The sequence below is a fragment of the Lissotriton vulgaris genome, chromosome 1_1 (assembly GCF_964263255.1).
Source record: "Lissotriton vulgaris chromosome 1_1, aLisVul1.2, whole genome shotgun sequence".
Taxonomy (NCBI): Eukaryota; Metazoa; Chordata; class Amphibia; order Caudata; family Salamandridae; genus Lissotriton; species Lissotriton vulgaris.
In genome coordinates, this window is record NC_141685.1 from 1,193,668,111 (window position 1) to 1,193,695,384 (window position 27,274).

The 27,274-nt window shown below is 43.1% G+C and overlaps 1 protein-coding gene across 1 annotated transcript in view; it reads left to right on the top strand.

The window, feature by feature from the left end:
- Positions 1 to 27,274, top strand: part of LOC147748891 (myomegalin-like) — a 1,575,921-nt gene that overhangs the window by 1,278,464 nt on the left and 270,183 nt on the right. Inside the window, exon 31 of the mRNA XM_086928761.1 lies at positions 12,427 to 12,714. Within this exon, the coding sequence (XP_086784887.1) occupies positions 12,427 to 12,714 (288 nt within the window). The remainder of the gene's footprint in view (positions 1 to 12,426; positions 12,715 to 27,274) is intronic.

Here is a 27,274-nt window from a genome sequence, read left to right on the forward strand (position 1 = left end):
GGTCAGACAGCCTATGTACGTCTGCCATTGGATTGGGATGGGACGTGCTATATTGCGTTCCTATTGCCACCCGTTTTCCTAGCCCCGCCTGATTATCATAGAAATCCACATCTTGTACATGTAAGACATAGAAGGGAGATCAAGACCCCGATTGTCGACCAGACCGAAACAACATTGGAACAATATACAGATTTCAATAAAGGATTCTTTTTCTTCATAGGCCCCATTCAAAATAGTAAATTAATACGTAGGTTAACACGAACTTTGTAAGCAGTAGTGAATGAGACTACTTCTGCCTTAGGTAACTTGACAGAGGAGCAGTCTGCTATGAGACTTTTTGTTCTTCAAAATCGCCTTGTCCTTGACGTCATCCTGGCAGATAGGGGCGGGGCTTGTAGAGTCATCGGATCCAGTTGTTGCGTGTTTATTCCTAATAACGCGCCATCCGTGTATAAAGCAATTACAAGGCTTCATGAGATTGCTCACCTGATACACCAGAATCCAGGCTCCTGGACTTGGTCCGGTTGGCTCTGGAGTGTAATATCCACCTGGGGATGGAAATTGTTATCATTCCTTGGAATAATATTGGTCATAGCATTCAGTTGTTGTCTCTGTCTGCAATGTGGGCCAGCGATTTGCGGCTTGTGCGCCACAGCTTGTATTCCCCGTCCAAGTACACGTTCCCGTTCCCGAATAAAGAGAGACAAACAAATGATGCTTTACGAACAGATAGATGGTCTCATGAATATAGATATATCCTGAAGGGTGTAGTAGGGTCCAAGGAGGGAATGAGGTAATAGAAATTTTCAGGTAGCTAATGTGTCCCCCACTCGCACCCTATCCATGCACCCATGTTCCTTGTATGTTGTGTAACTTCTGTTCCGTACATGCTAGAAAGACGCAAATACATTTGCGTCCATCCTTAACATGTTAACTATCGAGTCATGCAAAGAAATCCCATTAATTAGGCTTCTAAGCACTTGGTGCCAACGTCTTTACATGGTGCACTTTTGAATTTCGCACACGTTTCTCTCCATGTTTCCTGGCCCAGTCGAGCTAGGCCCTTAAACGAGGCCCCCGAGCCTCATCTTTCCTGTCTCCGAAAGCTGTATGCATCCCTGACCCCTGCCTTACTTCCTGCCAGCGAAGCGGTGCCCGGCTCGGCCTGCTTGCCTGCCAAATTCATGTTTTGCCTACAGTTATCTGCTCAGCCTCCTCGAAAACACATTCCAGTCTAGTGAAATAGGTAAACATATTCCCGGCTACAGAGCAAAGGGCCCGGCTTTCCTGTCCTCCTTGCAAGTGATTTACTGAACCCGTTACCATGGTAGGCCCTTGGCTCCGCACGTTGCACCAAGACACTTATGCACGCACTAGCATTCAGTATTGAACGGCCTCTGCCCGAGAGACCTTTTACTTCAGACACTACATCCTCCAAACATAAGATACTAGATATGCTATAGGTGCAGGTTGCCCTGACATCCCAGACACCAGTCTCCTCTACTAGTGATAAAGTCAAAGCCCCCAGTTCTCCCCAGTTCCACGTCATGCTTAGTTGCGCGCGCATGCAGGTCATAGGTTTCTGCTGATCCTGCAACTTTCTCTATGCCTCCACCCACATGTGACGTTTCTTGTTACGTTTCTCTGACATGTACAGTGCACGCCCATGTGTACGCCTTTTTACACGCCTCCTGTTACGCACATGTGTTCTTATCTCTCTCTTTTCACCTGTTACGCCTACTGTATTGGATTCAATTGTACCATTTTACTATATATAATGCGTCATGCTAATAAAACGTTGAATGTCCCTTCCTGAACCTTAGTGGTGATGGAACATGATATCCATCCTCGAGGATTTTATTATTAAAGCCCGTATGACTCAGATTCCACGGACTCTGCCTCTCATTTTTATGAGCTGTCTTGTATTGATAATTATATGGAAAAAATGATTAGGTAAAATTTATTTACCACACACTGATAGAATATCAACAGACAAAATATCTCCTTAGAGAAATATTGTGACCAAAATATCGATGTAAAAAACATCAGCCTATACTTTTGATGGTAAGTACAAAAGTATTGAGAAAAAAAATATTGATGTCATTAATATAGTATTAAATATCGTTTTTTGAATATATATATATATAATCAAATAATAAATATTAAATATATTAAATAGTACCATTAATATAAAACAAAATATATTTACACATTTTATATATATTTTAAGAAATATAACAAAATAACTTAAGAGTTAAAGTTAATCAATAATATATATATTTATATAGATTCTCTTAAAAAACAATTATTAAACTAATCATTTTATTTTATTTTATCATTTCAAAATCGTATAATATTTAAAAATATATATCTACATATACCAATAACATTAAATCTTTAAAAAAAAAATTTAAATCTTCTATTTTTTGTCCTTTGTAAGGATAAATCTTCTATTTTTTTTCCTTTATAAGGATAAATCCTGCAGTAAGATCATAAATAGAATTCATCATATAATCGGCACAGCAGAATAATACATTACAGGCGTCAAAGCAAAACAGCTTGGCCAGAATTACCATATATGTCCTTCGGCAATCGCTATAACCCCATACACTTTATCATTTACATGCTCAATCAAGCAGATACTATCTACTTATACGATATTACCCAGCTCGAAAAAAGCCCCAGATCTTGCTCTTTTAGTTTTCACTCTCATCCCCTTTCACTCATAAAGTGCTTTTTCTAAAATGTAGACATATAGAAAGCGCCTCTTCCATTGCTGAAATGTCGGGGTGAAGTATCAAGCCAGGAAAAGCAACTTATAGCCTAAAAACTGTCATTACTATAAAAATTAAATTGACCCCCAACACCTATATTTAATTCATCAACGCTCAATATAAACTGCAGTGACAGCTATATTTTACTCTTTAAGACTTTCCCTAAACAACCCACAATTTCTAAGCTAACTGGCTTTAGGCAAGGGAACGAAGACAACATGTGGACCAGGTCTGCGCTGGGTTCACGCTGGGTTCACGACATCTAGAACAGCAGGTCCCTGCCAGCCTGTCCCATTTGACTGTTTTGGCTGGTGTTATATATAAATTGAAAACCGGTTTATAGTGTTGCCTTTGCAAGTTTGATGAGAATAAAATTGACCCACCCAGCTCCAATGATTTAAAGAAAACCTGAATTTTCCAAGTCTAACCTCGAGTGCCATTTTTCATCATGTTTTTTCAAATCATATGAAACCCCTTCCAGCAGGCACCCATATATTTGTGGAATTGAATAGCTAGTGTCCTTTGTTAAAATCTCCATCAGGGTATTCTGAGAAAAACCTGATAATCCCTCAGCCTTAGTCAATAGGAAATCCCTCAGCTGTAAGAACTTTAAAAAAATCCTGGATCCTGATGTAAAATCTGCCCCTACCCTTGTCAAATGATGTCATATGATTCTCTGTAAACAGATCACCAATCCTACCAAAACCCTCTTCTTCCCATCTGGCTAAGAAATTATCTTGGAATATTCCAGGCAGTTGATTTTTCCGAAGCGGGGGAGTGCACCAGCTATACCTGCCAAGCCTCAGTTCCTGAATGCTGCCATCAGAGTCTTAAACCGTGTCTTTTTATAGTAACTCGGCTCAAAAATCTTCAAGAGACAGCCCTTGGCTGCTGCCCCAAACAGTAACTCTTAAATTGACGGAACAAAACCTGCATTCCCCACTTCAGTTATCTTAATATTGAATAAGGGGTAATAAAATTTCAGAGCTGCCAATACATAGTCTAGTTTAAAGTTAGTGAGCACCCAGCCCCCGTCTCAGAATAAGCACAAAAATGTATTTGCCTTCCTGGTCTTCCCGTATGCCCAGATACATCGGACCAACATTCTTTCAATTACTTTGATCCATGCATTATCAACCTCCAGTGGGATTGTGCAAAAAACATACAATAATTTTGGAAGGAATATCATTTTAACAAGATTAGATCTTCCCATTTTTGAAAGATTAGATGATCCCATCTACTAAAATTCTTCTTATTTTTTTCAATATTAGGGGTAAGATTTATTTTGACTAAACGCTCCACTTTCGTTGTGATACTAAGTCCCAGAAAAGTAGTCTCCTCTACTACATGGCTATCATTTGCCGGCGTATATCTATTTTTCACCAACTGCATTTTTGCTTAATTTAGAAAAAAAACAAATGAAGTCCCAAACTCCTCTGTTTTCCTTTCTATGGCACGGACACCACTATCTGGATCTCTTGAAACTATTGCCACATCATGAGCATAGGCCAATATTTTCGTATTCCAACCCTGCATGCTGATGGACAAGATGTCTGAAGAGACTGCCAATCTCCTAAGGAGGGGATCAATGTATAAAGCAAATACCAGATGGGAGGCCGGTCAGCCCTCCCTTATTCCCCTTTGTAACGGAAAAGGATCCGACTAGACCATTATCTGTAATTGGGCTACGGGGCTAAAATACAGCACCCGAATTGCTTGGATCAATGGTCCACCCAAGCCACTAGCGTTCATAACCTTCCCAAGGTAGTCCCACAACGCCATGTCGAAAGCCTCCACAGAATCCAACAAGGGTGACCCCCATAGGTTCCTCTAGGATCTCTGTGTCATCGAACATTGATATTACTCGTCGTACATAATCCAAGGTCTCTCTCCCTGGGATAACCCCATTCTGTCTAACTGAGACTAGTCTGTGTATGATACCCCAGAGTCTCCTGGCAAAGAGTTTAGAATAGAGTTTAATATCACTGTTTAACAATGTGATTGGTCTATAAGAGCCCAGAGCTGCAGGGTCCTTACCTTTTTTTAAAGAAATGATTACATTTGCAGTCCCCTAGGACCCTGGGGGTGTGCACTATTTCTAACTTGCCTAAAAACACTCCAGCATTTCCTGGAGAAGTACTATGGAAAAAATCTCATAAAATTCCAGTGGTATAGAATCCATTCCCACCGCCTTCCCAGATGGGAGAGCCTGGAAGGCCGTCTGAAATTCTTCTGGTTAATTATCTGCCCCTAAAATTGGCCTCTCCTCCTGAGTTGCTTTGGCAAACGTCACTGGGTCCAAAAATAACTCTAAATCCTCAGGGTGTACTATGGAAGAGGCTTTATAAGGGGTTGGCATAAAATTCCTGGAATGCTTCTCTAACTTCCGCAGGATCAGTTAGCAACTGCCTTGCATATTCCTGATTTGACTAATTTGCCCAACTGCCTGCTTTTGCCTTGACCTAACTGCTAATAGTCACCCAACTTATTCATTATGTTCATAGCACTCCTGATCTATAGCCACAAATGTCCTGGTGAACTTCTCAGCTGTAAACTCCTTCAGACGGGGGTAAGAGCTCTCCCGGAGACCACAGCTACAACCAATTCTGTCTCCAAAACACCTAGCTTTTGATAACTTTCTTTCATCTGCCCCAGACCATGCCTCTGGCAGGCAATGCTAAGGGTTTCCCCTCCTCTACTGGCCTTGAAAGCGTCCCAGACCATCTAGGGAGAGGAACTACCTTTATTAAGTTTAAGAAACACTGGAATCCAGCCCTTATTATGATTTATGTAATCTGGGTCTGATAAAAGAACCCATTCGAACGCCCATCTTCTAGGCACACTTCTCAGCCCGTCAAGTGGGAGTTCCATGACGATGGGATTATGGTCTGACATTAGTCTTAGAAAAAGTTCTCCTTGGGCATCCCTAACAAATAATGGCGAGGCCAAGAAATAATCCAGCCTTGCAAAATTGCCATGGGGGACTGAATAGTAAGTGTACCCAGCATCAGACGCTTTCGGGCTAGGCCAGACATCAAGTAAGCCAATATCTATCTTCACTAGATTCCTAAAAGATCTATAGAATTGGGGTTTGCGTCCGACATGGCACGCTTCATTGCCCCTAAGCCCTTCTCTTGAGCTTTTAAATTAAAATCCCACAAACTATATATAGCGCATGCCAAGACGGTAATCGATTGCTAGAAAATTAAGCAGTCCAGAGTCATCTATGACAGGGGCAAATATCTAGCACACTGTAAAGGACTCACTACCAAATTTGCAGTCAATAATTGCCCATCTCCTATAAATATCCACAGCCTTCTGATCAGGGATAACAGTAATTACTTTAACTACGATGGCAACCCCTTTAGTCCTGGTGTAGTGTAGTTCCTATATTCCCAATAGGCTCTGCTCATTGGAATAATATATCCTATAGATTAGACGTAGGACTGAGGTCCACTAGGTCTCTATCGAATATACTAGACTTAATTATGTGTGCCAGCTAGCTCAGAGGTCACTAGAAACTTTCTTGAATTCACAAGAAGGGACTAGTCTCTGACAACCGCATAAACATGACAACTTTGTTTTCCCAAGATAAAACGTATCTTCAGAGTCGTGGAAACAATAGATAGATATTTCACTCAGTCAATCGTGCATGCTTCGTTTCACTTGAGGTGCAGAGGAAGTAGAAAGACGGGCGTTTTCAATAAAAGGTTTTATTGAACAGTCTTCTTTCTCAAGCATAAGAAATTAACTGCTATAATAGTAAAACTGTTTGTAAAATATAATGCGTACAGTATAAATAGTAGAATAAAATAATACTGTTAGAGCATTGTATGGTTCCTAAACCATATATAAATACATGCAAAATAATCGCTCAAGTTCCTGTTTGAGCTCACCACGCATACTAAGGGGTACTTTATGTACTTTATGTGCAACGGCCCTTGCACCTTCTTTTAAGACAATACAGTGCTGACAACCTTCAAGTTTACCCAAATCATCATTGAATATCTCTGGGTACCTTTGAATCCAATCACCCACTGATAATTTGGTGGTAACAGTATGCACAGAGGTAACCTCAGGCAGATTGGAGTAAAATTGCTTGGCCTCAGGTTTTGATAAAACCATGTTCGGATGATTGGGTCTAGAATGATCCCCAGCTCTCCTTGCTCCTCCCAACCTAATACATTCGTATCTTCCTTTACAATGTATACAGTCCCATGTGTTGAATCCCCCTTGAATTCTAATTTACCCTGAAATTTGCCAAGAACATCCACCCTTTTTCCCAACATAAGCAAAGATTTTTATGTTAAACTGAACAACAGGAATGTTACCTAATTCTTAAAAGTCCTTGGCATTGATGAGGGGAAAAAGAGAACCTGAATCAGCAAGAAACTTAATACTTCTGCCATTTAAATTTATAGCACATGCAGGGGACTTTCTCTTATGCGATTCAACAATGGAAGCAATTTCTACCACACCTTCCAATTGTGTAGAAGAAGAAGACAATATTAACAATTCATAACTTTCACCTTCATTCCCAGAATCAACACTATCACCTCCAATAGCTTTCACAGCTCTAGCTGGTCCCTTATGTGCAACAACAGCCTTGCACATGCATGCTAAGTGACCTTTTTTACCCCATTTAAAGCAAGTTTGATTAACAGCAAAAAAAAATGTTAAATTGCCCAAATGAGATCTTCTCCCACATCGTTAACAGGAAAGGTCAGATTTTCCAAGGCTTTCTGCTCTCTCAAATTTGGATTTAGGCAAGCTCGATGCAGAATGAGAAACACTAGGTACATTTGGGTCAGTTCCTTTAGAAGATTTACTTGTAGACTTGGTGCTGACTAACTTGACTTTGTTGGATGATGCAGACCCAGTCATCTCTTTCATAAATACTTAAGAATGCTCAATAGTTCTGCCTAAAATGAGTGGAAACTGTAGCTTTATCAAGTAATTGCTTTGAGGCCTTTACTGCTTTCAGGGAGTTAAACTCTTTGGTTTTTTGAGCAATAGTTTGGAGAGAATGTTTTGTAGGTGTTAAGATGGAGAAGGGGCTGACTCTTTTACCCGCACCTGTATTTAGTTGTATCTTAAACTATTTTTTTTAACTTTTTTCCTTTTCTTTTGTAGATTCTTGAAAATTACAGATTTTGCTTCAATTTTCAAAACTCAAGGGTTTTCTGACTATTTAGTTGGAGCACCCGTCCTTAAATAATCATTTGATTGAGTCAGGAGTCAGGACATTTCGCCTTGGTGAGGCTGCCTTATGTGCTGATATTGAGCTGGCGGATGCTGTTCTTTGACTCGTGATTGAATTGCTTGACAGGTTTTGCGAGGAGCCCTTTATGAGATCATTTATCACCTTTGGAAATTCCAGCAGTTTTTCCACTAAAGGAATACAATTTTCATTGTCTAAGGCTTCTTGATTAGGATTTACCTTTAAGTTTTCTTTACCACTTCTTTTACATCGGCCATCCGACGATCAATTGTCACTATATAAGTTGTGAATTTCTTAGTGAGTCCAAGTTGAGCATCAAGTTTTGATGCCTGTAGTGTAATTGCATCAGTGATTGTATCTAGGGTTTTACACATAACCTTCATCATTGTCAATATCTGTTGGTCTAGAAATAAATCTTTGTGATTTTGATCTGCGAATACAGTAGCTATATCATAACTTTGATCCATCATTTGTCCTTTGCTAGATATGTCAAACTCGTCGAGCATTAAACTTTCCAGCTGTGACCCTGATCCTCTGCTTCCTGGTCTAACCTGTGTCTTTAGAAAGAAGGAAGAGTCAAAACACTGAATACTGCAGTAAAAAGAGGAGTTTTTAGCTTTTGAGCTTGAAGATGATAAGACATGTGTGTTTTTTTTTATGACTTCTGGCTTGAGTTTTGGTTTGTAGCTTCTGGATGGATTTTCTGTAGCGGGGTGCAGACCTGCAGTTGATGGTAGAGCAGGCAACTCCCAGGACAATGCCACGCCTTCCAGATTTTCCCACGATCTACTGACTTTTAGGTCGGAGCCAGCTTTGTGCTGCTGTATGTTTTCGTGCAAAGTTTTTAATGGGGAATGGTCTACAGTTCTTATAAATGGGGATAGTTTATGCGCCTTTGCTACTGGTGAATATGTAGTTTGGAGCAAGCCATAAGAACATTTTGGTCCTGATGCCTTTGATGTCATAGGTACCCACATTGAGCTTTCAGGTCGGTGGGCATGATGGTTCTGATATGAAGAATATGACAAATTAACATACCTGTTGCTACAGTATCGGTTTCAGCAGCGCCATTGGGGCCCTCTTACTCCCAACCTTATGATAGTCACCATTGGCATTTGCATTTGTGTTACTGTACTTATCCAGATCCAAAACCGAAGGCGTTCTCAGACTTAGTTGCCTGTATTTGAAACTTAGTGCTGCTATGATCGTGAGTGCTTGTAGGATACATTATCTGTTGCATCAGTGATTGATTGGCCTGGATGCTCATGGCTGGCTTTCATGTGGTTAGATATAAGGCATAGTTGTTCGGTCTTTGCTTTTTTTGGCCTTGAGTCTAGCCCTGTTTTGCACATTTTGTTATCTCAAAAAGTGAAGTCAGGTGAGAACAACATGAATAAAAGAATTAACCAGTTTAGAGTTTGGGTGATTTGAATCATTTGAATAATTTTATATTTGCTGTTTTTCCTTTTCAACTAGTTTTCTGGACACATTGTCACCCCCTTTGATTCCAACTATGACAGTCACAATTTGGATGGTTAATTGGCCTGAGCTCCTTGCTAGTCCAATCGAGTCCAGACCAAAAGCACTACTGGTAGAAACCTTGTATCAATCCCAAATAGACTGGTGTGGCAGGCCAAAAAGTATGCAGGTGAGTAAACGAAACCCTTAGGTACTTAAGATCTGGAATTTGTGTGCCTCACAGATCTCATGACAGGTCTCCTGAGAACCTCATAGAGAACAAAATCCCCTGGCACCATGGGCGTGGGTTAGGAGAAGCAACCAGCAGCCACCTAGAAGCCACTGTCTCCACCCCAACCCAGTGGGCCAGTGGAACTGGGGCGCTAGCACTCCAATACCGCAAACTGAACCCAGTGCTGGCATTCCGTGGATGCTACGGCCCGCTTTTTTGCTGTAGACTCTAAGCCTGCAGCTTCTCCCACCAGTCTTCACTAGTCCACAACACCCCATGCCAGAAACACACAGCACCAAGCAAATGCTCTTCAGAGTAGCTCTCACTTCCTGCTTTGGCTCTGTCTGCGACAATCCTTTGGCAGCCACTGGTCACTGGTATGCATGGGACTATTAGGGCTGCGGGCATTGGAAGATGCCAAGATGCATATAAGCGTAAGTTATGACGTCTATTTCTGATTTCTAGGTCTTCTGCAAGTTTTCTCAATATTAACACATCCTTCTCCAAAGCTGCAAACTTAGTAGAGATATCCTGTATGTCTCTTACATGTTGCTCCACCAATGTTAATCTATACTTCATATTGGGCCATTTGTCTTCAAGGTTTTGAATGTGGGTATTAGTCTCTTCAATAAATGGTCGTAAGGCACAAATCTTCTCGAATACAGGGGGTAATTACGATGGCAGATGGACTGAAGTCTGTCCACCATGGTATCGGGGAGTGGGACCGCCTGCCAACAATGCGGTGGTCCCACAGGGGGTATTAGGATGCCACCGCTACTGTGGTGGTCGCATCTGCTATCTTCAACATTGTTGAAAACAGTGCATGTTGAAAATGCACGGTTTACCTTTCCCTGCACTATGTGGCAGGCACCACGCGGTGCCTGCCACATAGTGCAGGGAAATGAAGGGGAGCACCATAGGTGCCCACCAAGTGCAAATCCATACTGCCACAGACCAGGGGGGCCGCAACGGGCCCCCAAAGTCAATCCCCACCAGCCTTTCCTTGACAGGGGAACCACCATGGAAAGGCTGGCGGAGATCCAATATCTAAATATGGCCGCGGTGCCTGCTAGGCATCGCCATCATTCTGAGGATACGGGGCGGGTCTGACAGGCAATCATAATGATTGCCTCTGTCTGATCCTGTGGCAGTCGACTTTCTGCCCTCCAGCACACCCCGGGCGGTGAATGGCCTTGCGATGGTGGTGAACCTGCCACTAACAGCCTGTTGGTGGTGGGTTCACCGCCATCATAATCAGGCTCATAGTCTTTAAGGATATAGGAGACATATATTTATGTGGCGAAGGAGGGTCCTGTTTGGGCCTTTTAGTAGTAGATGAGGTTGAATGCGATTTTGTTGATGACTTTATTGCAAGTGTCGAGCAAGAAGATCCAGGCAAACCATATTGAAAGCAGAGCCTGAACCATCCATTGAGGGCACTGAAGAGGAACAGTGGGAATCTGATATGGCTTTAGGATGATTTTTTACCAGAATATAGTGCCTTCTTTATTCTGTCCATAAAGAAATTAAGCTCATCCAGAACACTGAGCAGAAATCTAGTCAGAATAATAAAATAAAGCACTCATTAGGGCACTTCAGGACTAAGTCTGAAATAAAGGAGCCTAATTCTGTGAGGATGCAGCCATAATTCCCCTATGTGCTGTCTTGAGTGAAGAACAGGATACTTGTGAGGCATGCAGTGAAGGCAGAAGAACACCATTAATAAAGGAGAAGTTGCAAGAGAGTGCAAAAGCAATATGTCAAGTAAAAGAATTGCAGTACCTCAGGGGCTGTAGGGTCTCTGAAGAGAATGTGCTTCGCGGTGAGAATTTTGAAATGGTGGCCGTGATATTTCTAGCGAGCCATCCACAGAAAAAGGGCTCCCATTGCCAGAAAGGTGTCACAAAACAGCAGGTAACAGGTCAAGAGGCATTCCAACACTTGAATGAAACTGTTCCTTCACCAAGTACTGCAGAAGCCGCGAATAACATCTCAGCAGTTCTGGCGTGGCACGGAGAACCGAGACTAGATGACCTACTTTAGTGGTATCCTTGTCATGCCCCTTTCTTAAAGTCAAAAATGAATGTGGGCGTTGTTACCTCTACCCATTAATGAGCATGTTCTGATTAGGTCACAACAAAGTTCTAGGTGAATCTGTGTTTATCTCAAGGTGGCATGTGCAAATAAAATACTGCTGTCAGAGACGCCGGTCAGAGGTGGAATTAATGTTGAATGATATCATTTTAAACACAAACGCTATTTTGTGCATTCATGAAAACAGAATGTCGATCTGATTTTCCTGCAGTAGCGCCATAAATGCAAATTGCATTTGGAAAAGAACATTTAAAGAATATTCTGAAAAATAAAGGTCAACATTGTACTGTAAAGAGGATTCATGATTTTAGATGGAAACATAGTAAAAGACCCAACATACATTCAAATAAACATCCTGAATTGCTTTAATTAGAGAATTGTTGTGCATGAAAAAGTAGGATTGACACCAGACAGTGTGTGAATGCCATGGGTTACACTGGGATAAAAATCTACAGTCAAATAGGACGATGACCCTAAGTTTCACTATGTCTTTACTGTGCCATTCCATTTGTACTTAGAGATAACTTCTCCTTTTTCCTCAAAATTCTTAGTAGTGTATTATTCGTTCTGTTCTATAAAAAGTGTTTGTCACTGTTGTTCCCATTTCCTTTGATCTAATTTTCCTAATTTTTCTCTCTTCGGCTTAGGTATCCCTCTGACTTCCCCGGTTGTGAAGCCAGCACAGGTGCCTGGCACCTTCTTTGATACCAGCTCCTCATCTTTTCAGTTTGCTCCTTCTTGCTCCCTCCATATTTCCCCTAACGATCCTGTGCGTAACTGCTCTGCAGCACAGCTGAATCGATCAGGGGGCAATAGAGTTCTAGGCAGCAGTACGCTCCGGGACATGCCTCACCTCATCAGACCTCCGACATCTAACATCTATGAAGATTCCTCACTGTGGTCTTCAGGGTACCAATCTGCACCAATGATCACAGGTAACACTGATATGTTAACTAGGTTGCGCTTCAGGCACTAACCTCAAACCATCAGAACAGAAATGAACACGATGTAACAATCATAAACATTGTCTTCTCGATGAGAATAAAACTTTTTTGTGCTTTTTTTGCACTTAGCCAATCATGAAAAAGTTCTGAAGGGACTTGTAGTTCACAGTATTTTGAGACAATTGTATTATCAGAATCAGACGAAATCCCAGCCACTGATCTGTAACTGGATTATCAGCTTCTGTGTCTTAGAATATGGTCATCATTTGTCTGCATTCTAAGTCTTAATGAATTACTTCAAACTGCAATACAGGGAAATTATTTGATGGGTTCAAGGGTATGTGTGTAAGCTTGAGTTGTCTGCATTAGATTAGATAATGCATGATCATAGCCTTGTTCCAACATATTGCTGGGTATAACAATGGAAGGAGAGGAGAAAATGTTTATAAGGGCTTGCTAGGCATAGATAGTTTGTTGTATATTAACAAAGCGTTGATATCTGCTACAAACTTTGACTCTGCCCCATTTGATGATGGAAATTGAATTGTCCTGAGGGTGGTTTTTATGCCATAGTTGTTGGCTGTGATATAACCACCATTCTTTACTCTTTGTGAATAGGCTTCCCTTCCATAACTGAGCTAGTAGATCTTAGTGTCTGGTTGGGCAACCTTTCAAGAAGTCTTGTCTAATTCCTTGTGGATTCCAGGGAAAATGGGTCACTTGTTTCACAACCCAGTCCATAGTCTTCTTTACACACTGGGTGGGAACTGTATCAGTTGGAGAAATTTGGTACTCTGTACAAGGTGGTTCAAGCAAGCCTTCAACAGAAGCCATTACATCTTGTTTTTTTGGTTCCAGAAAAATTAGGCGTGTCCTGAAAACAAATGGAACAAATAGGAGTCTTATCGGCATTGATTGTCGATTTATCCTTCCGTGTTAAAAATGACTCAGTTTAATTAATAGATTGAAAAGAATAATCAAGTGCTTCCCTGGACAGGTGATGATGTTGCTATTGAGCAAGAGTTGTTAGTTTTGGCCCAGGAGGGTAGTAATCTTCCCTGATGTTCATGAAATTCATATAAAATACATTTTCTTTTTTTGATAATTATTTTTTCAATAATGTCTTTATTAGCATTTCTGCTACAGTCAATTAGACACTGCATAAAAACATAATCAGCAATGCAGCCGATTCATATAACCTATCATATTGGATTATCAATTGCTGCAACAACATAATACAAATAAGTTAGAACAATGATGGGTCAGTTGGTCAGCATGTGATGTGTGATAACATAAGACAGGTATATTCTTAAGATACGTAACGTATGCAAACAATTGTGAATGTCTGTAGGTGAAACTTCGCTGGATATTGAGGTGAGGAATCACATGTGAAATGCTTTGTGTAATGTGGGGGTCCACACAAAAATAAAAAAGTTATATTTCAGATTTTTGTGGGGGAATGGGTGGGTGGATTAGGGGTTTTGACCTCCAACCTTTGACAGTCCCTTTGGGAGGGGCTAGCACACATCAGTATAAAGTGATGTGGATCAGGGATACAGTGTTAAAAGACAAGAATTCACACCCACACAGATAATAGGGATGAAAGGAGATGGCAGTCTCAAGACCTCCAGCCAGTGGTGCCCAGGAGGTCTGTGTTGAAAGGTGCAGCAGGAAATTACAAAGAATTTTCTAGGGATATGGCATTTTCTCATGGTTTCTCCACTAGACCCATTCAGATCTCATTCCAGTCTCTGGGTATTGGGTGCTTCCTAGGTCCTCTGGCCTCTTCTCTTTTTAGTGCTTTACTCTCAGCCTGGGCCCTCTGGTGCCAGGTCATAATTAAGGCTGTCTTGCACCTCAATGTTTTGCTGTTTTATCTATTAGGAGCCCCATGTTCGGTAATCGGGCTGATGCTTTACAATGTTTTATATCATGGATAGGCCTAGGGTGCATGTCTCCCAGATGTAAGGTTGTGGCAAACCTGTGAACTTTAATTAATTAATTAATTAATTGTGGGTTTGTTATGCGCTAGAATCGACTCCTGAAGGAGTATCTCTGCGCAGTAGACCGCTGGGGAACCAGTCCTGGCTTTCCCTGTGAGATGGTCCCTACTTGGTATCTCCAAGGTGAAACCAGGCCTCCCCGGCGTATGTGGGGGGCCGTTGTGGAGATGAGGCAAGCTAATGCCAATAGTTGCCGAGTGTGATCCCTGGTTAGAGTAGGCACCGAAGTGAGAATTATCGAGTCCGCTGACACTGGTCTATGACCCTGCCGCGTCGGGAATTGAACCCTGGTCCCGGGCCGTCCTCTGCTCTTGGGTCTGCCGCCTCTAACCAGTGAGCCACACCACTCCACTTTGCTAGTGACTCTATGATACCAGAATGCTGAAAGAGACAATCAACCAGACAGCATGTGGTGTATGTTTGCATTGGGGGTTGGTGGCCCAGGCATTAGGGAAACGTTTCTGTGTTTGTACCTGGTAAAGGAACGCTATGTGAAAGATAAACATCGAATTGTATCAGTTCTAACGTAGATTTTGGGAAACTATTTCTGGGAATTCAAGTGCACAAGTTGACTGTTTATCGTGGCACGCTCTACCAAGTTCTACTTCTAGTGCTTCCCACAGACATTGCATTGACGCAAAGGTGTAATTTTTTTAGGACTGTGTACAGTCAAATGATGTGCTACCCCCCAGTCCTAATCATGTATAGTGTATGTATAAGTGAGTATGTTTCTGCTTCCTTGGTATATATCCCCCACTTAGACCTAAGAAAATGGAAGAACGGGCCATGTGTGAGGAACAGGCCTGTATGTATTATTGATTACTAAGTGAAAAGGCTCCAGTAGTCTGTATGCTCTCTCTTCCCATTACTTCAGTTTTTTCTCTCAATATGCTCTTGTGGTTAGGAAAGCGGATCAGTGGCATGTTAGGGAGATAAAGAACACATGTTAAGTCATTTTTAGGCTATGGGCAATGCAACACTGGGCCACTGCCTAATCTGGGGTAGCAAAGTCCAACCTTGACACTCTGGAGGGTTAGATTGCATACTGGCAATGAGCCTCGTCTTTTTCCCCTGTGAGCCAAATCTTATGGAAACAGATGTGTTGGTATGTAACCTTTTGAGGAGTAGGATTAGAGCACTTTCAAAACCCATGTCTGTCATTAGTGCCCATATTATACCCCTGTTCACAGTATCAAATGTACAGGACCAGTCCATAAAGGCAAGGTGGATAGAACCACTCTTTGCCCTCATGTACTTGCCCAAGATCAGGGATAAATTTAGGCACTGCTCTGTAGTTCCAAGTCCCCTCCGGTACCCATACTGCATTTCTTAAATGATCCCCCTGCTAGTCACCCAGGTCTCCAGTCGGGCAAAGATTACCCTACCTAATTGCGGCGGTGGAATCGATTAGAGAAATGGGCCTTTAGCAGCAGGATCAGTTCTGTTCCCTTTTTTGAACACGGGCACAACTATGGCCTCTTTCCAGGATACTGGAATTGGGCCAGTCACTACTGAATTAAAAACCTGAGTAAGCAGGGGTTCCCAAAGATTTATGTTTAGCTTATAGAGGTCTAATAGCACTCCATCTTGACCTGGAGCTTTCCTACTTATCCCCTTCTAAAGTGCCTCCTCCACCTCAGTCAACGTGAGTGAGACACTAAGCTCTACTGCCTGTGTAATATCGGCCTGGGATCCTCGTTATACATCAACAACTCCCTACCATTTGAATAAAAAATGGGCGCAAAGTGTGATACCCAGGTATCATCTAGGATCATAGTCTCCATTTTTCCCACTTCTTCAGTGAATTGGGGACGGATGATAATGGCCCAAAAACTTTTGCTATCTCTAAGAGCACTTGCTCTTCGCAAATCATCCCACGCTATGCGGGAAACAACCTTTACAACACAACTTTTACATCGCACTACCATTGCAAGGCAATTATTACATCGCAACATTCTTTACATCGCATGCCATTACAACGCAGGCATCACATCGCATGTCACTACAATGCATACCATTGCAACGCATCTCACTGCAACTCAGGCATTACATCGCGAGATATTGCAACGCAAGGTACCCTTACACTATCCAACACTTACTCTACTGTTGCACTCACTGGAGTTAGAATAGTAATTATTACCCCTACACTATCCAACACTTACCCTACTGTTGCACTCACTGGAATTAGAATAGTAATTATTAACCCTACACTATCCAACACTTACCTTAAATGCGATGTAATGGTATGCATTGTAATGGTATGCGTTGTAAATGTATAATGCGATGTAATAGAATGCATTGTAAAGGTAGTTTCTAAAAATGCGTTGTAGTGACATGTGATGTAAAATCATGCGATGTAAAGGATGCTGCGATGTAAAAAATGCGTTGTAAAGGCATGCATTGTAAAAGTGTGCGTTGTAACGTCATACAACCCGCTAAGCGCCTCAACTCCTCTTTCCTTGCGCTAATGGTGGTTTTATATAGACATCTCGCATGTTTTATTTGTTCTATATTTTGAGGGTGTGATTGTAGAGTAATTTTCAAAATTTTGTGGGCTCTAGAGCATTCTACATTAAACCAACGTGCCTCATGGTGCTGCTTAGGCCTAGCTGGACAGGTTCATCTTTAGCACAGAGCCGTTCGTAGTTCTGTACAATTATGGATGAGGAAGAATCCTGTTCCAAGCAAGCCATAATCAGGTCTAAATTAGAACGGACTGTCTCTTCCTCAAAGAGTGCTGGCTTTATTTTACCCCAGTTTATTCTTAAGCCTTTATTATAATTGTAATTAATCGAGCAACCATCACCCCCTGAGGTTCTTACTATTACTTTAAGCGAAACAATTAATGGGTTGTGATCACTTGCTATTTCCGGAGCCACATGGAAATCGCACACCAGAGAGGAGCATTCCATAGAAATAAGCATAAAATCAATCGAACTTTCTCTACCCCCACCAAAAAAATAGGGCACTTGACTGAAAAACTGTTATTCAGGCTGACCAGGTTATTCTCGATGATGATAGTATTCAGCGCCTCTTCCTGCGGGGTGTGAATGAAATGCGCCAAGGGCTGGTCATCAGTGTCCAATAACCCACAAACTCTTTCGGTACTAAATTCACAAGATGTACAATTAAAATCTCCCACCCATAAAACACATAAAGGTTGCCACTTCCCAGAAGCATTAGCAATTTCCATTTGCAGGGCTTCTATAACATCACAATTCCTTGGTCAAAAATGGTATAATACCAGTTTACAAGAAGGACTCTCATCTGCAGCATACTAGTGATCATAATCAATTGGAACCACTGAGAGGATCCTACACAAGAGACTTTTAGGGAGCCGAATCTAACTGAGATTAGGGTTACCAACCGTCCTTTAGCCCTCGCCGACAATGATGCTGTAGCAGGCACCTCAAAGGCCTGGTAACCAACCATCTCAATATTTTCGTTGGCCCACGTCTCTTGTAAGCAGATGACATCAAAACCCCTGATATATTCCATCCAAACCTCCTCTGTTAATTTAGAACGAATAACTGCAATGTTCCAGGAGATCAACTTAACTGGGGGTATAGAGTGGCCTAGATCCGTATCTGGTGGTAACACTGAAGGAACCAGGGGACTAACCCCTTGTGTCTGGGACGACCCCTCCCTTGGGCACCTATTTTCAGGGGTTATATTTACGTCCACCCTAAAAGGTGTAGGATTAATCCTATTCACCTTTCCCGAGAGGCCCACAAAATGTATACTAATATTTTTAAGAGGCTTTGCTTTACCAGGTGCCACTTTAATCCCAGCTCCTCCTGCTTCAGCATCAGCGTATGGGTGGCCCTTTGACTCATTGTCCATGTACCCTCATAATTGTCTAGTTAGTCAATCAACCTCTGTTAGGTCTGAGAGAACCTCATACCTATTTGGATGGAAGGAGGAGGGGCACATGGGGGTGTCAATGATACGCCCGGGCTGAGTGGGCTGCAGCCCAAGGGACATCATCTGACTAGGAGGGTAAAAGAAACCCAAGGGTCTGGCCTTTATCTGCTCGGTAGGCGAGTCTTGCAATTGATTCAGGGCATCATAAACACATTTAGCGTCTCTGAAATTAGGTACAACACAATCCCCTCCAAGGCTTTTCCTGGTGCCACCGACCCAACTCACCCACCTTGCCATGATAATGTACTCAAACCGGTTAAAAGGATGGGGAGCTTTCCTAGAGCACCAATGAACTGCTTTATTTATAAGGCTCTGACAATTTTCTTTTTGGCTTGGTGATAAGCTCGGACCCCTGTTAAAATCAGGGTTTAAAGGGTACTTTCTGGGGGTAGGTGTAGCCGATCTACATTCCTACTCCCTTCTGGAGTGCTAAGTAGACAACTATGCGACGTTGTGTCCCTATGAGGCATTATGTCCCTGGGGAGGAGCCTACCCCGGCCCTTAAAATGGGTATTTTTGGGGATGAGGCACCCTGGCCATGATTTTGCCCTGGGGCATCCTGCCCACCATTCTCTCGCCCTCCAATAGAACAACGTTTCCTACAATGTGGGTTTATTTAAGTCTCTTTGTGGTAGGCGACTGATTGTTCTTCTTGTGGACAGACCCCGCTCTCTCTGCGTTTCCTCTTTCCCCCATTTGTGAGTGGTTTGCCAGAGTCCTTCAGTAATGAACAAGGGCTGGCTTTGCCTTCCCGTGGCCCTCCTGAATCACCCTTTGATAGAACAATCACAGTGGGCATAATAGGGACTTGGGGCCTGGTCTCCGTTATGCTAACCACTGTATCAATGTGGGGAACATCGATAATGAACAATGGCTGATTATCAGATGATACTTCAAGTGTGGGGGCCAGAGAGAGTCTACATTCCGCGCGCTCTATCTCCTTATCGATAGCTCCCACCGCCTTTTGCAGGAAGCCATCAAGAGCGGTATTTGTGGTTTTCTGGGCCGGGGTCGGAGTGGGCTTTCGCTTCCCCATGATATAATAGACAACTACTTTTAAATCACATCAGTCACAGACTGGAACAATAGCAATTACTTTAGATAGTCTTCTGTAGTCTGGGAGGAAGAAAACACCTTGGAGCTGCTTACAGGTAGCCCAGATGGCAGGGCCAAGAGAAGGGGACCAGCCCAGCCTCCTCCGGGCTATGACTGGTAAGGATGGGTCCCCGTGATTGCTATCGCGCCTCCGGGAGCGTAGTGCAGTGTCAGCAGCAGACGCCCAAGCCTGCTGGATAGAGTAGTTCAAGCCGTTTCCCTTACGGTTCGTGGATTGGTCAGCAAAGCCGTTCCCCTCACGGCTATCATGAACAGAGTAGCGGCAGGTCATTCCCCTCACAGCAATGCTCCTGATAGTTGGTAGCGTCCCAGCTGCCCCAGCAGCTCAGCTGGATTTTTATCGCACCTCCAGGCACACAGTGCAGCGTCAGCAGCAGGCGCCCAAGCGTGCTGGGTAGAGTAGTTTAAGCCGTTCCCTTCACAACACGTGGATTGGTCAGCTAAGCCGTTCCCCTCACGGCTGTCACCGACAGAGTAGCGGCAGGCCGTTCCCCTCACTGCAATGCTCCTGATAGTTGGTAGCTCTGTGCATTGTAGCAGGCCACCTTTCCTTTGCTAGGGCTCTTCTTAGTGCCTGGCCAAGTGACGTGCCAAAAGCAATTGGTATGCCTTATAGAATTATTCAGCTGGAAGGCCATCTGTTTCTGGGGTGTTCAGGGATGGCAAATCATATATGGCCACATCAATTTCTTAGACCGTGAAGAGCTATCTAATTCGACCTTCCTTTCCGCTGAGACCTTATGAAGGTCTAGGTTGTAAAGAATGCTATTTGCAAGTGACTGTGGTCTATCAGGTGCTGCGTCATATAGCCGGCTATAGATTCTGCAAATGAACTCAGTTATATCCTGGTGAAAAAATCTTAAAGGTTCTGCTTCATCCTGGAGTGATGTTATAGGCAAGTGTTTCCTCTCACTTTATATTATCCAGGTTAGTAAACATCCACATTTTTCACTTGCTGAGCGAGCGGGTGCAGTATAAGCAGCATAGTCTATTCAGCCAAGCTTTTCAACTTGGCTTGCTTCTATTCCAGGCAGTTTGCTTAGGGCTGCTTGCGCCATTGCATCTGCAAGAAGCTGTTGCCCAGCTTTAATATATAAATTCCCTACTCCGGGCAACTCTTTTTTGGGTTCTCTGGTTGCCTAACACTGCCTGGATACAGTGAACTGCACCACCACCTTGAACATCTCCACTCAAGAGCTATAGAGAAGGCAGAGCCTTCATTGCTTGCAAAGTAATTGCATATTTGGGTGGCAAGGGTATTGCGTAAAGTAGGGTCTTCTAACATCAGGACCTGAAGACGCCTGGTGGGGATAGGTGAGAGCAGTTGCATAAAGTAAAATGATGGGGCCACCCTGCAGAATGTAAAGAGGGGCCTCTGAGTCTCCTATATTCATTGATATTCACCAGCCTTGTGTAGAACGGGTCCCCTCTTAAGGGTGTGTGGGCCACTGAAGGTTTGGGGGGGCCCTTGCGCTGCAGGGGCTGCTGGCATCAGAATTACACCGTTGGATGTGAGCGCTCTGCCCCACTCTAGGTGTAAGGGGTTATGATCAGATATGTCTCTGTCTAGGTAATCAGAGGTGGGTACTTGAAGGGTGAGTACTATGGAGCAGACTATTGTATCCAATCCTTCATACAAGTCATGCATTGAGGGAAACAACGTGTAGAGTAGAGAGCTATCAGTGCTCACTGCCAGAGTGTGACAATATGTTTACAATGGGTATGGCTTGCGTGTATGGAAGAGGGGGCCAGGACCTCTCCAGATATATGTGTGAAGACTATTGAAATCACTTCCTTGTATCCATAGAATATGTGTTGTGTGTGCTAAGTGAGTAGATAGTTGGTATAGTAAGGTCCGCTGTTCAGTATGAGAGGCATAAATGTTTCCAGTGAATATTGGGTCCCCTTCCAATCTGCCCTCCAGCAAGACAAATCTACCTGCACTTTCAGTTATCATTGTGTTCACTATAATGGGAGTGTGCACATCTATTTATTTTAAAGCACCCCTTGCATATGGGGAAAAAGTAAATGGGAAAGACTTGCCCCCAACAGTGCTTCTTCTGAAGTCTTATTCTCTTGCTTGAGGTTATGTGGGATTCTTGCAATAGAGCTGCCTGTAAGACTTTGCGTTGCAGGATAGAATGGACCTTAAAACATTTTGCTGGGCTCTACATTACCTTGATGTTCGAAGTCATGAAATTATGTCCTCATACTCGCGTCATAAGGGTTACTAGGATTTGCATTACATCCCCTGTGCAAGGATCTCCCCCATCTGTCCCTCCCCACAGTACGGTCACATTTTTCTTTGTGAGCAGCTCTCTATAAAAAAAAAAATCACAGTCCACAGCTTTGCATAATAAAATGAAACATTGGTGAACAGTAACCAAAAGACTACAAGAGGCAAACAACAAATGGCTGCCCCCCCCCCCTCCTGAAATACCTTCAAAAATGTAGCACACGTTCTATGGGGTGTGTGGGTGGCCAAGTCCAGATCATCTCAAAGGGATCAAGGCCAGACTCTCAGGTTTTCAGAGCTTGCAGGGCCTATGGGTGAAGCAAAAAGGGGGCTCTATTAGTATAATTGTGATATGTCAACATGGCAAAGGTTTGCATAGCCAAACAGAATTGTTTGGGTGCTATAGGAGGTAATTTGCCATCTGAGGAGTTACTCGAAGGGAGACTCCAGGCCCTGCAGTGAAGACAACGGCATGGACAAGGGGTCCTTGTCAGAGTGTTCTGGGTATGAGACCATAACTTCCCTGGTCAGACCCCAGAATGAAGCTGCCACCATAAGTGCCGATTTCTTGTGCTTGCTAATGTGAAAGGACTAGAGCTCTAGCAGTGTCCTGCAGTCACAGGACACTGGTTCTAGTCCCAAGTTCCAGACCGCTGTGGGGACCTGCGGTTTCTGGCCTAGTTCCAGGTGTCTCAAGGCTTAGTTTTATGTCCAGCTGTAAAGTTTAGGCTGACAGGGAATAGCAATGAGTATTGGAGACCCAGCTGCCTTAGTTTATTTTTGACCTGTGTGAAGGAAGTCCCTTGATGCTGAGCTGCCAGGGTATAATCTGGGAAGACCAGGAGTTGATGATTGTCTTTCTCAAGAGATTCCTCTTGGTGTGCCCCTACCAGGAGTGTGTCAGTCATGGAAGTAAATGGTCTTTGTGACTATCTGTTATGTTTTGAAAATATTTCTGATATTCGATAGCATGGGGTTCCAGGGCCTGTTTTGAGTATGCAACTCGGCCTGCTAGTTTTCTGTGATCCTTTCATAATAAGTTCACATCAATGTCTATTTAGTTAATTTTAGCCTACAGTGAAGTCTTGGAGGTTTCGATGTCTGTCAGGGTTTATCTCGTTTGCTCGATGCAGTTACTTCAGAGCCTGCCTCTGCTGGGGTATTTGTCTCCTGTAGAAGCAAAGTACCCCCTTTGTTTGACCCCTCACAGTTCAACGTATTAGCAAAAAACAGGTGCGGGTCTGCAGAGTGAGTTGTGCAATTACTTTGGGGTCTAAAAAAGTCCAGCTTAGGTATGCATCCCTGCCGGAAGGACCTACGGAGGCCGGGTTCAATGGACCCACAGAGGCAGCACAAAAGTGCTTGAGGCAGGTAGAGTCTCTGGTGTTAGCTGCTGGAAGCCTACATGTGAAAAAGCTGTAGAGGGGTCATGATAGCGTGTGGATGAAGTAGGTGACGTTCACTAGCCCCAGGGCATCATAACTCAGTTTTGAACGCTTCTTATGTTCATGCAGAACCTGGACCAGCATATCCTCAATAATCTGTGGGCTGTATGAACAATCCTGGAGTATTATTAAGGGTTGTAGCCAGGTCTATAGGTGAGCTTCAGGTGCCTAAGTGCAAAGATGACAACAGTATCTCTAGATGTCTTGGGAAGATTGCCTTTGCTTGAAGTCTTTGTTAATCTCAACAGAGCTAATCTTTGTTCATTGATCTGCTCTGGGGAACATGGTGTGATGTTTAGCATTGGTATGATATCTAATTTTAGGCAGTCGAGGCATTTTACAGTCGGTACAAGCGGCATAACAACCAGTGTGGTTCACAGAAAAAACTGTGTCCAATCTCTTTTCCCCCTCCCCCCATGTCTTTAGGATGATCCAGGAACCCTGCGACACCAGCCGGTGGGACCAGGAGTATTGCACACATGGGTATATGTAGTTTGAGCCACTGTTGGCCAGATTGGGTGCATCTCAAGCCCAGGTGTCTCCTCCAGTATCTTTAATCAGGCCCCTCCATTTCCTGAATTCAGTGAGGGAGCAACCATCCAGCAAGGGGAGGAACCCAGTCATGGGGGGGCCCTTCTTAATGTCTGCCACCACCCCTACTGCTGTAATGTCTCTCTTCAGAGGTGGCCGGGATGTAATTGATTGGACCCCCTACTCCAGAGACAATTGCTGTCAAGGGCCCCGGCCAAGCCTCAAATCCAGCTGGTGCATAACACTCTAGTATGAAGGTCCCCTGAGCACAATAGTGGGGGCTCCCCTAAGAACCACTGCCTCCTCTCATGCCACTATAATTTATTCAGGGATGTCAGACAGGGATGGCAGATAGGCCACAGCAGTAAGGTTCCCTAGTGGGTCCTACCTTGTCGCCTCACTGCCATAGTCTCTTGGGCTGATGACCAATACTTTTAGTCCTGTCCGCCACCTAGACACCAACGGATGTCCTCTTGGTAAAAGCAGGTGAGCTGCAGAAGGAAACAGGACGGAGTGTGGCAGCCTACACTTCTACTGTGCCGTCCACTATACATGGCGACCCATCCCCGCAGAGTCTGATTGCCAGTAGACTGTGGCCCTCTCAGGACTCAATGGTCTCCTGTCTTCCCCAGCCTCCCACAATGCATGGACATGGCTGGATTTGTTGACGAACACTGAATCTACAGTGCCCTCCCTGTGAGGTCAATTGTTCATGTCTTCTTTGTTGGCCCACCCAGCCACACCCCCGGTAATATTGTCACAGCTTCTTTCCCACTGTGCATGCATTATTTAAAGTGCAGCGCATATTGGAACCCCTCAGTAGCATATTGAATAGTCATAACTATATGTAGAAAACATTTAAAATAAGTATTCTTAACGGACATGTCAGCATTATATAACAACAAAAACTTCAATTCAAATTAACTTGTCTTCTTCTCTACTGCCACACCACCGAGTGTTGAGCCTTAAGCTAGTTCACAAAAATGTCCCTGAGTCATCTCCAAGTAGAGGTGAAGAAAAGGAGGAAAAGGAAAAAGAAGAAAGGTGAACTGAGAGTAGGTCCCTCCAAGGAGATACGGATATGGGGCAGATTATATTATATGTTCCTATAATAGTATGCACAGCAAGAGAAAAAGAAGTTCAAGGACCATCTATTTTTCACCCACATTTGCCTTTCACATTACCAGTAGTTCAAATCAATTGAGTTCATCTGAGGGAGAGGGGTGGGGTGGTGGGGGCAGTGGGGTAAGAGAGGGAGGACTCTTCACACATAACTCAACATCAGCTCAAGGTTAAGGGTCCAATCAGCCAACAGTATGTGTCTTTATGAGTGGGGCAGTCTGTTTGTAAACCCCATGGTCCTTTATGCCAAGTCCTGAAACTTGTCATGCTCACCCCAGTGGAGATGGCAACACATTGGTGTATGTGTCCATTCTATCTATAACTCTAATAATTGTTTTCTTAAATGAGGCAATTTGGACAAACTCAGTCAACCATTCTCTACAAGCTGGAAACACGACCAACTCCAAGTGCTGCAGAATATAGTTTTGCAACGACTAACATAGGCAACAACAACCTGCACCAATGTAACATGGCTGTATGCCAGACTTCCTTCAAGTCAGTGTGAATTATGCTAAATGACCATCAGCTATGCAGAAAGTTTTCCTACAACATGACCATATCTTTAGGATATCTAAGTACTGTTCATGCCTGCTTTAAAAGGTTTAGCAGTAGTCCAGTATCAATTATGTTGTATTATTTAATTCATGAACTGCAGTCTATCCTCCCTTAATCTCTTATCAGTGGTGTCCATAATTTCTGACCATTCTAAATGTGTTTGTTATATTTGCCAGGATTGTTTCAGGCTGGAGATATTGGTGTTTGAGATCAGTTCTGAGATGATTCTATTTTACAGTCCACGTACCACTCATTCAGGCATCTCTGAAGATAAGAGTGTATTGTAGAATCAGGGAATATCATCAGTATCATACTTATCCTACATTTTGAGCGTTGTGTCAGTTGTAGTTATCTCCATCCCTGAGCCATATCTAGATCATAATCAGTATGTAACTCCAGTAAAGGGTGAATTGCACTGCTCACTATACATTGGTTCACCGTAAGAAACCCCTTTGAGACCAGGTTGTCTAGTGGGTGCCCGCCGGCCTCTATTTATGCCTGCTTTGTCTCAAAGTAGTGCTGCTACATGTACCAGAAGATCTAGTTTCAGTTGTTTTTTTTCAATGTGCTATGTAAGGAGCAGGTATACTAGTATTTGGTATAGTGATTGAACCTGGGAATATAGTTTTGATTATATCACATTTGTGCAGATGCCCACTTTCACTGTGCACCTAAAATGGCATTGATAGAAATGATGCCACAATCATTGAGTGCATCTCTGTATTGCCTTTTGAGGTAAATAAGTGTTCTTAAATGTTCCATCTAGTATCCGACCTAGGATTAATCACACCTGAGATTATGAATCAGGGAAGGGATCACCTTTCACAGCCTGTTTGCTCGTGTTTATAGACCTTTGCTTAGTACCAGAGGGTCTAGTTTCAGTTGTTTTTTTTCAATGTGCTATGTAAGGAGCAGGTATACTAGTATTTGGTATAGTGATTGAACCTGGGAATATAGTTTTGATTATATCACATTTGTGCAGATGCCCACTTTCACTGTGCACCTAAAATGGCATGGGTTCCACTATTTTGTATATGTAGATTAGTTGGGATAGATGGTGTGTGAAGTAAAGAGATTCAATGTGTGGGAGCCTGAGACCTCCTGGTGTGCATTACGTTTCAGGGGCTCACTTGATGCCTATCTCTGCTCCATAAAAGGGTTTTAATGTCTTGGTCAACGCATTATAGTGTGATGTGGGTCATTGTCAGGGGCAACATGCTGATAACCTAATAAAAGTAGAAGGCAATAACCATTTTGACAAATTACACTTTACTTCAGAACGAAATATGTAGCTCTGACCATCTGTGAAATTCACTATTCATTTTCTGTACCAGATATTTCAGATTGTCCGAAATGATGTTGAGCCATAATGTGTTAACCAAGATTCTCGGATACTTTGGTTTACTTCTCAGTCATTTGAAACCATAGCCAACTATGTCTGATCGAGAACTCCTATATGTCATAGGGAGCACTTCAAATTTGCTCCAATTAATCCTATAGCTGAAAAATTTAGAGGAGTCCTCAGTTGAAGAAAAAATGCAGGGAATGAAGATGTGGGAACACTGGTAGTCAAAAGAAAAGAATCGGTACAGAGAAGCACTTTTGATTCTCCAGCAGAG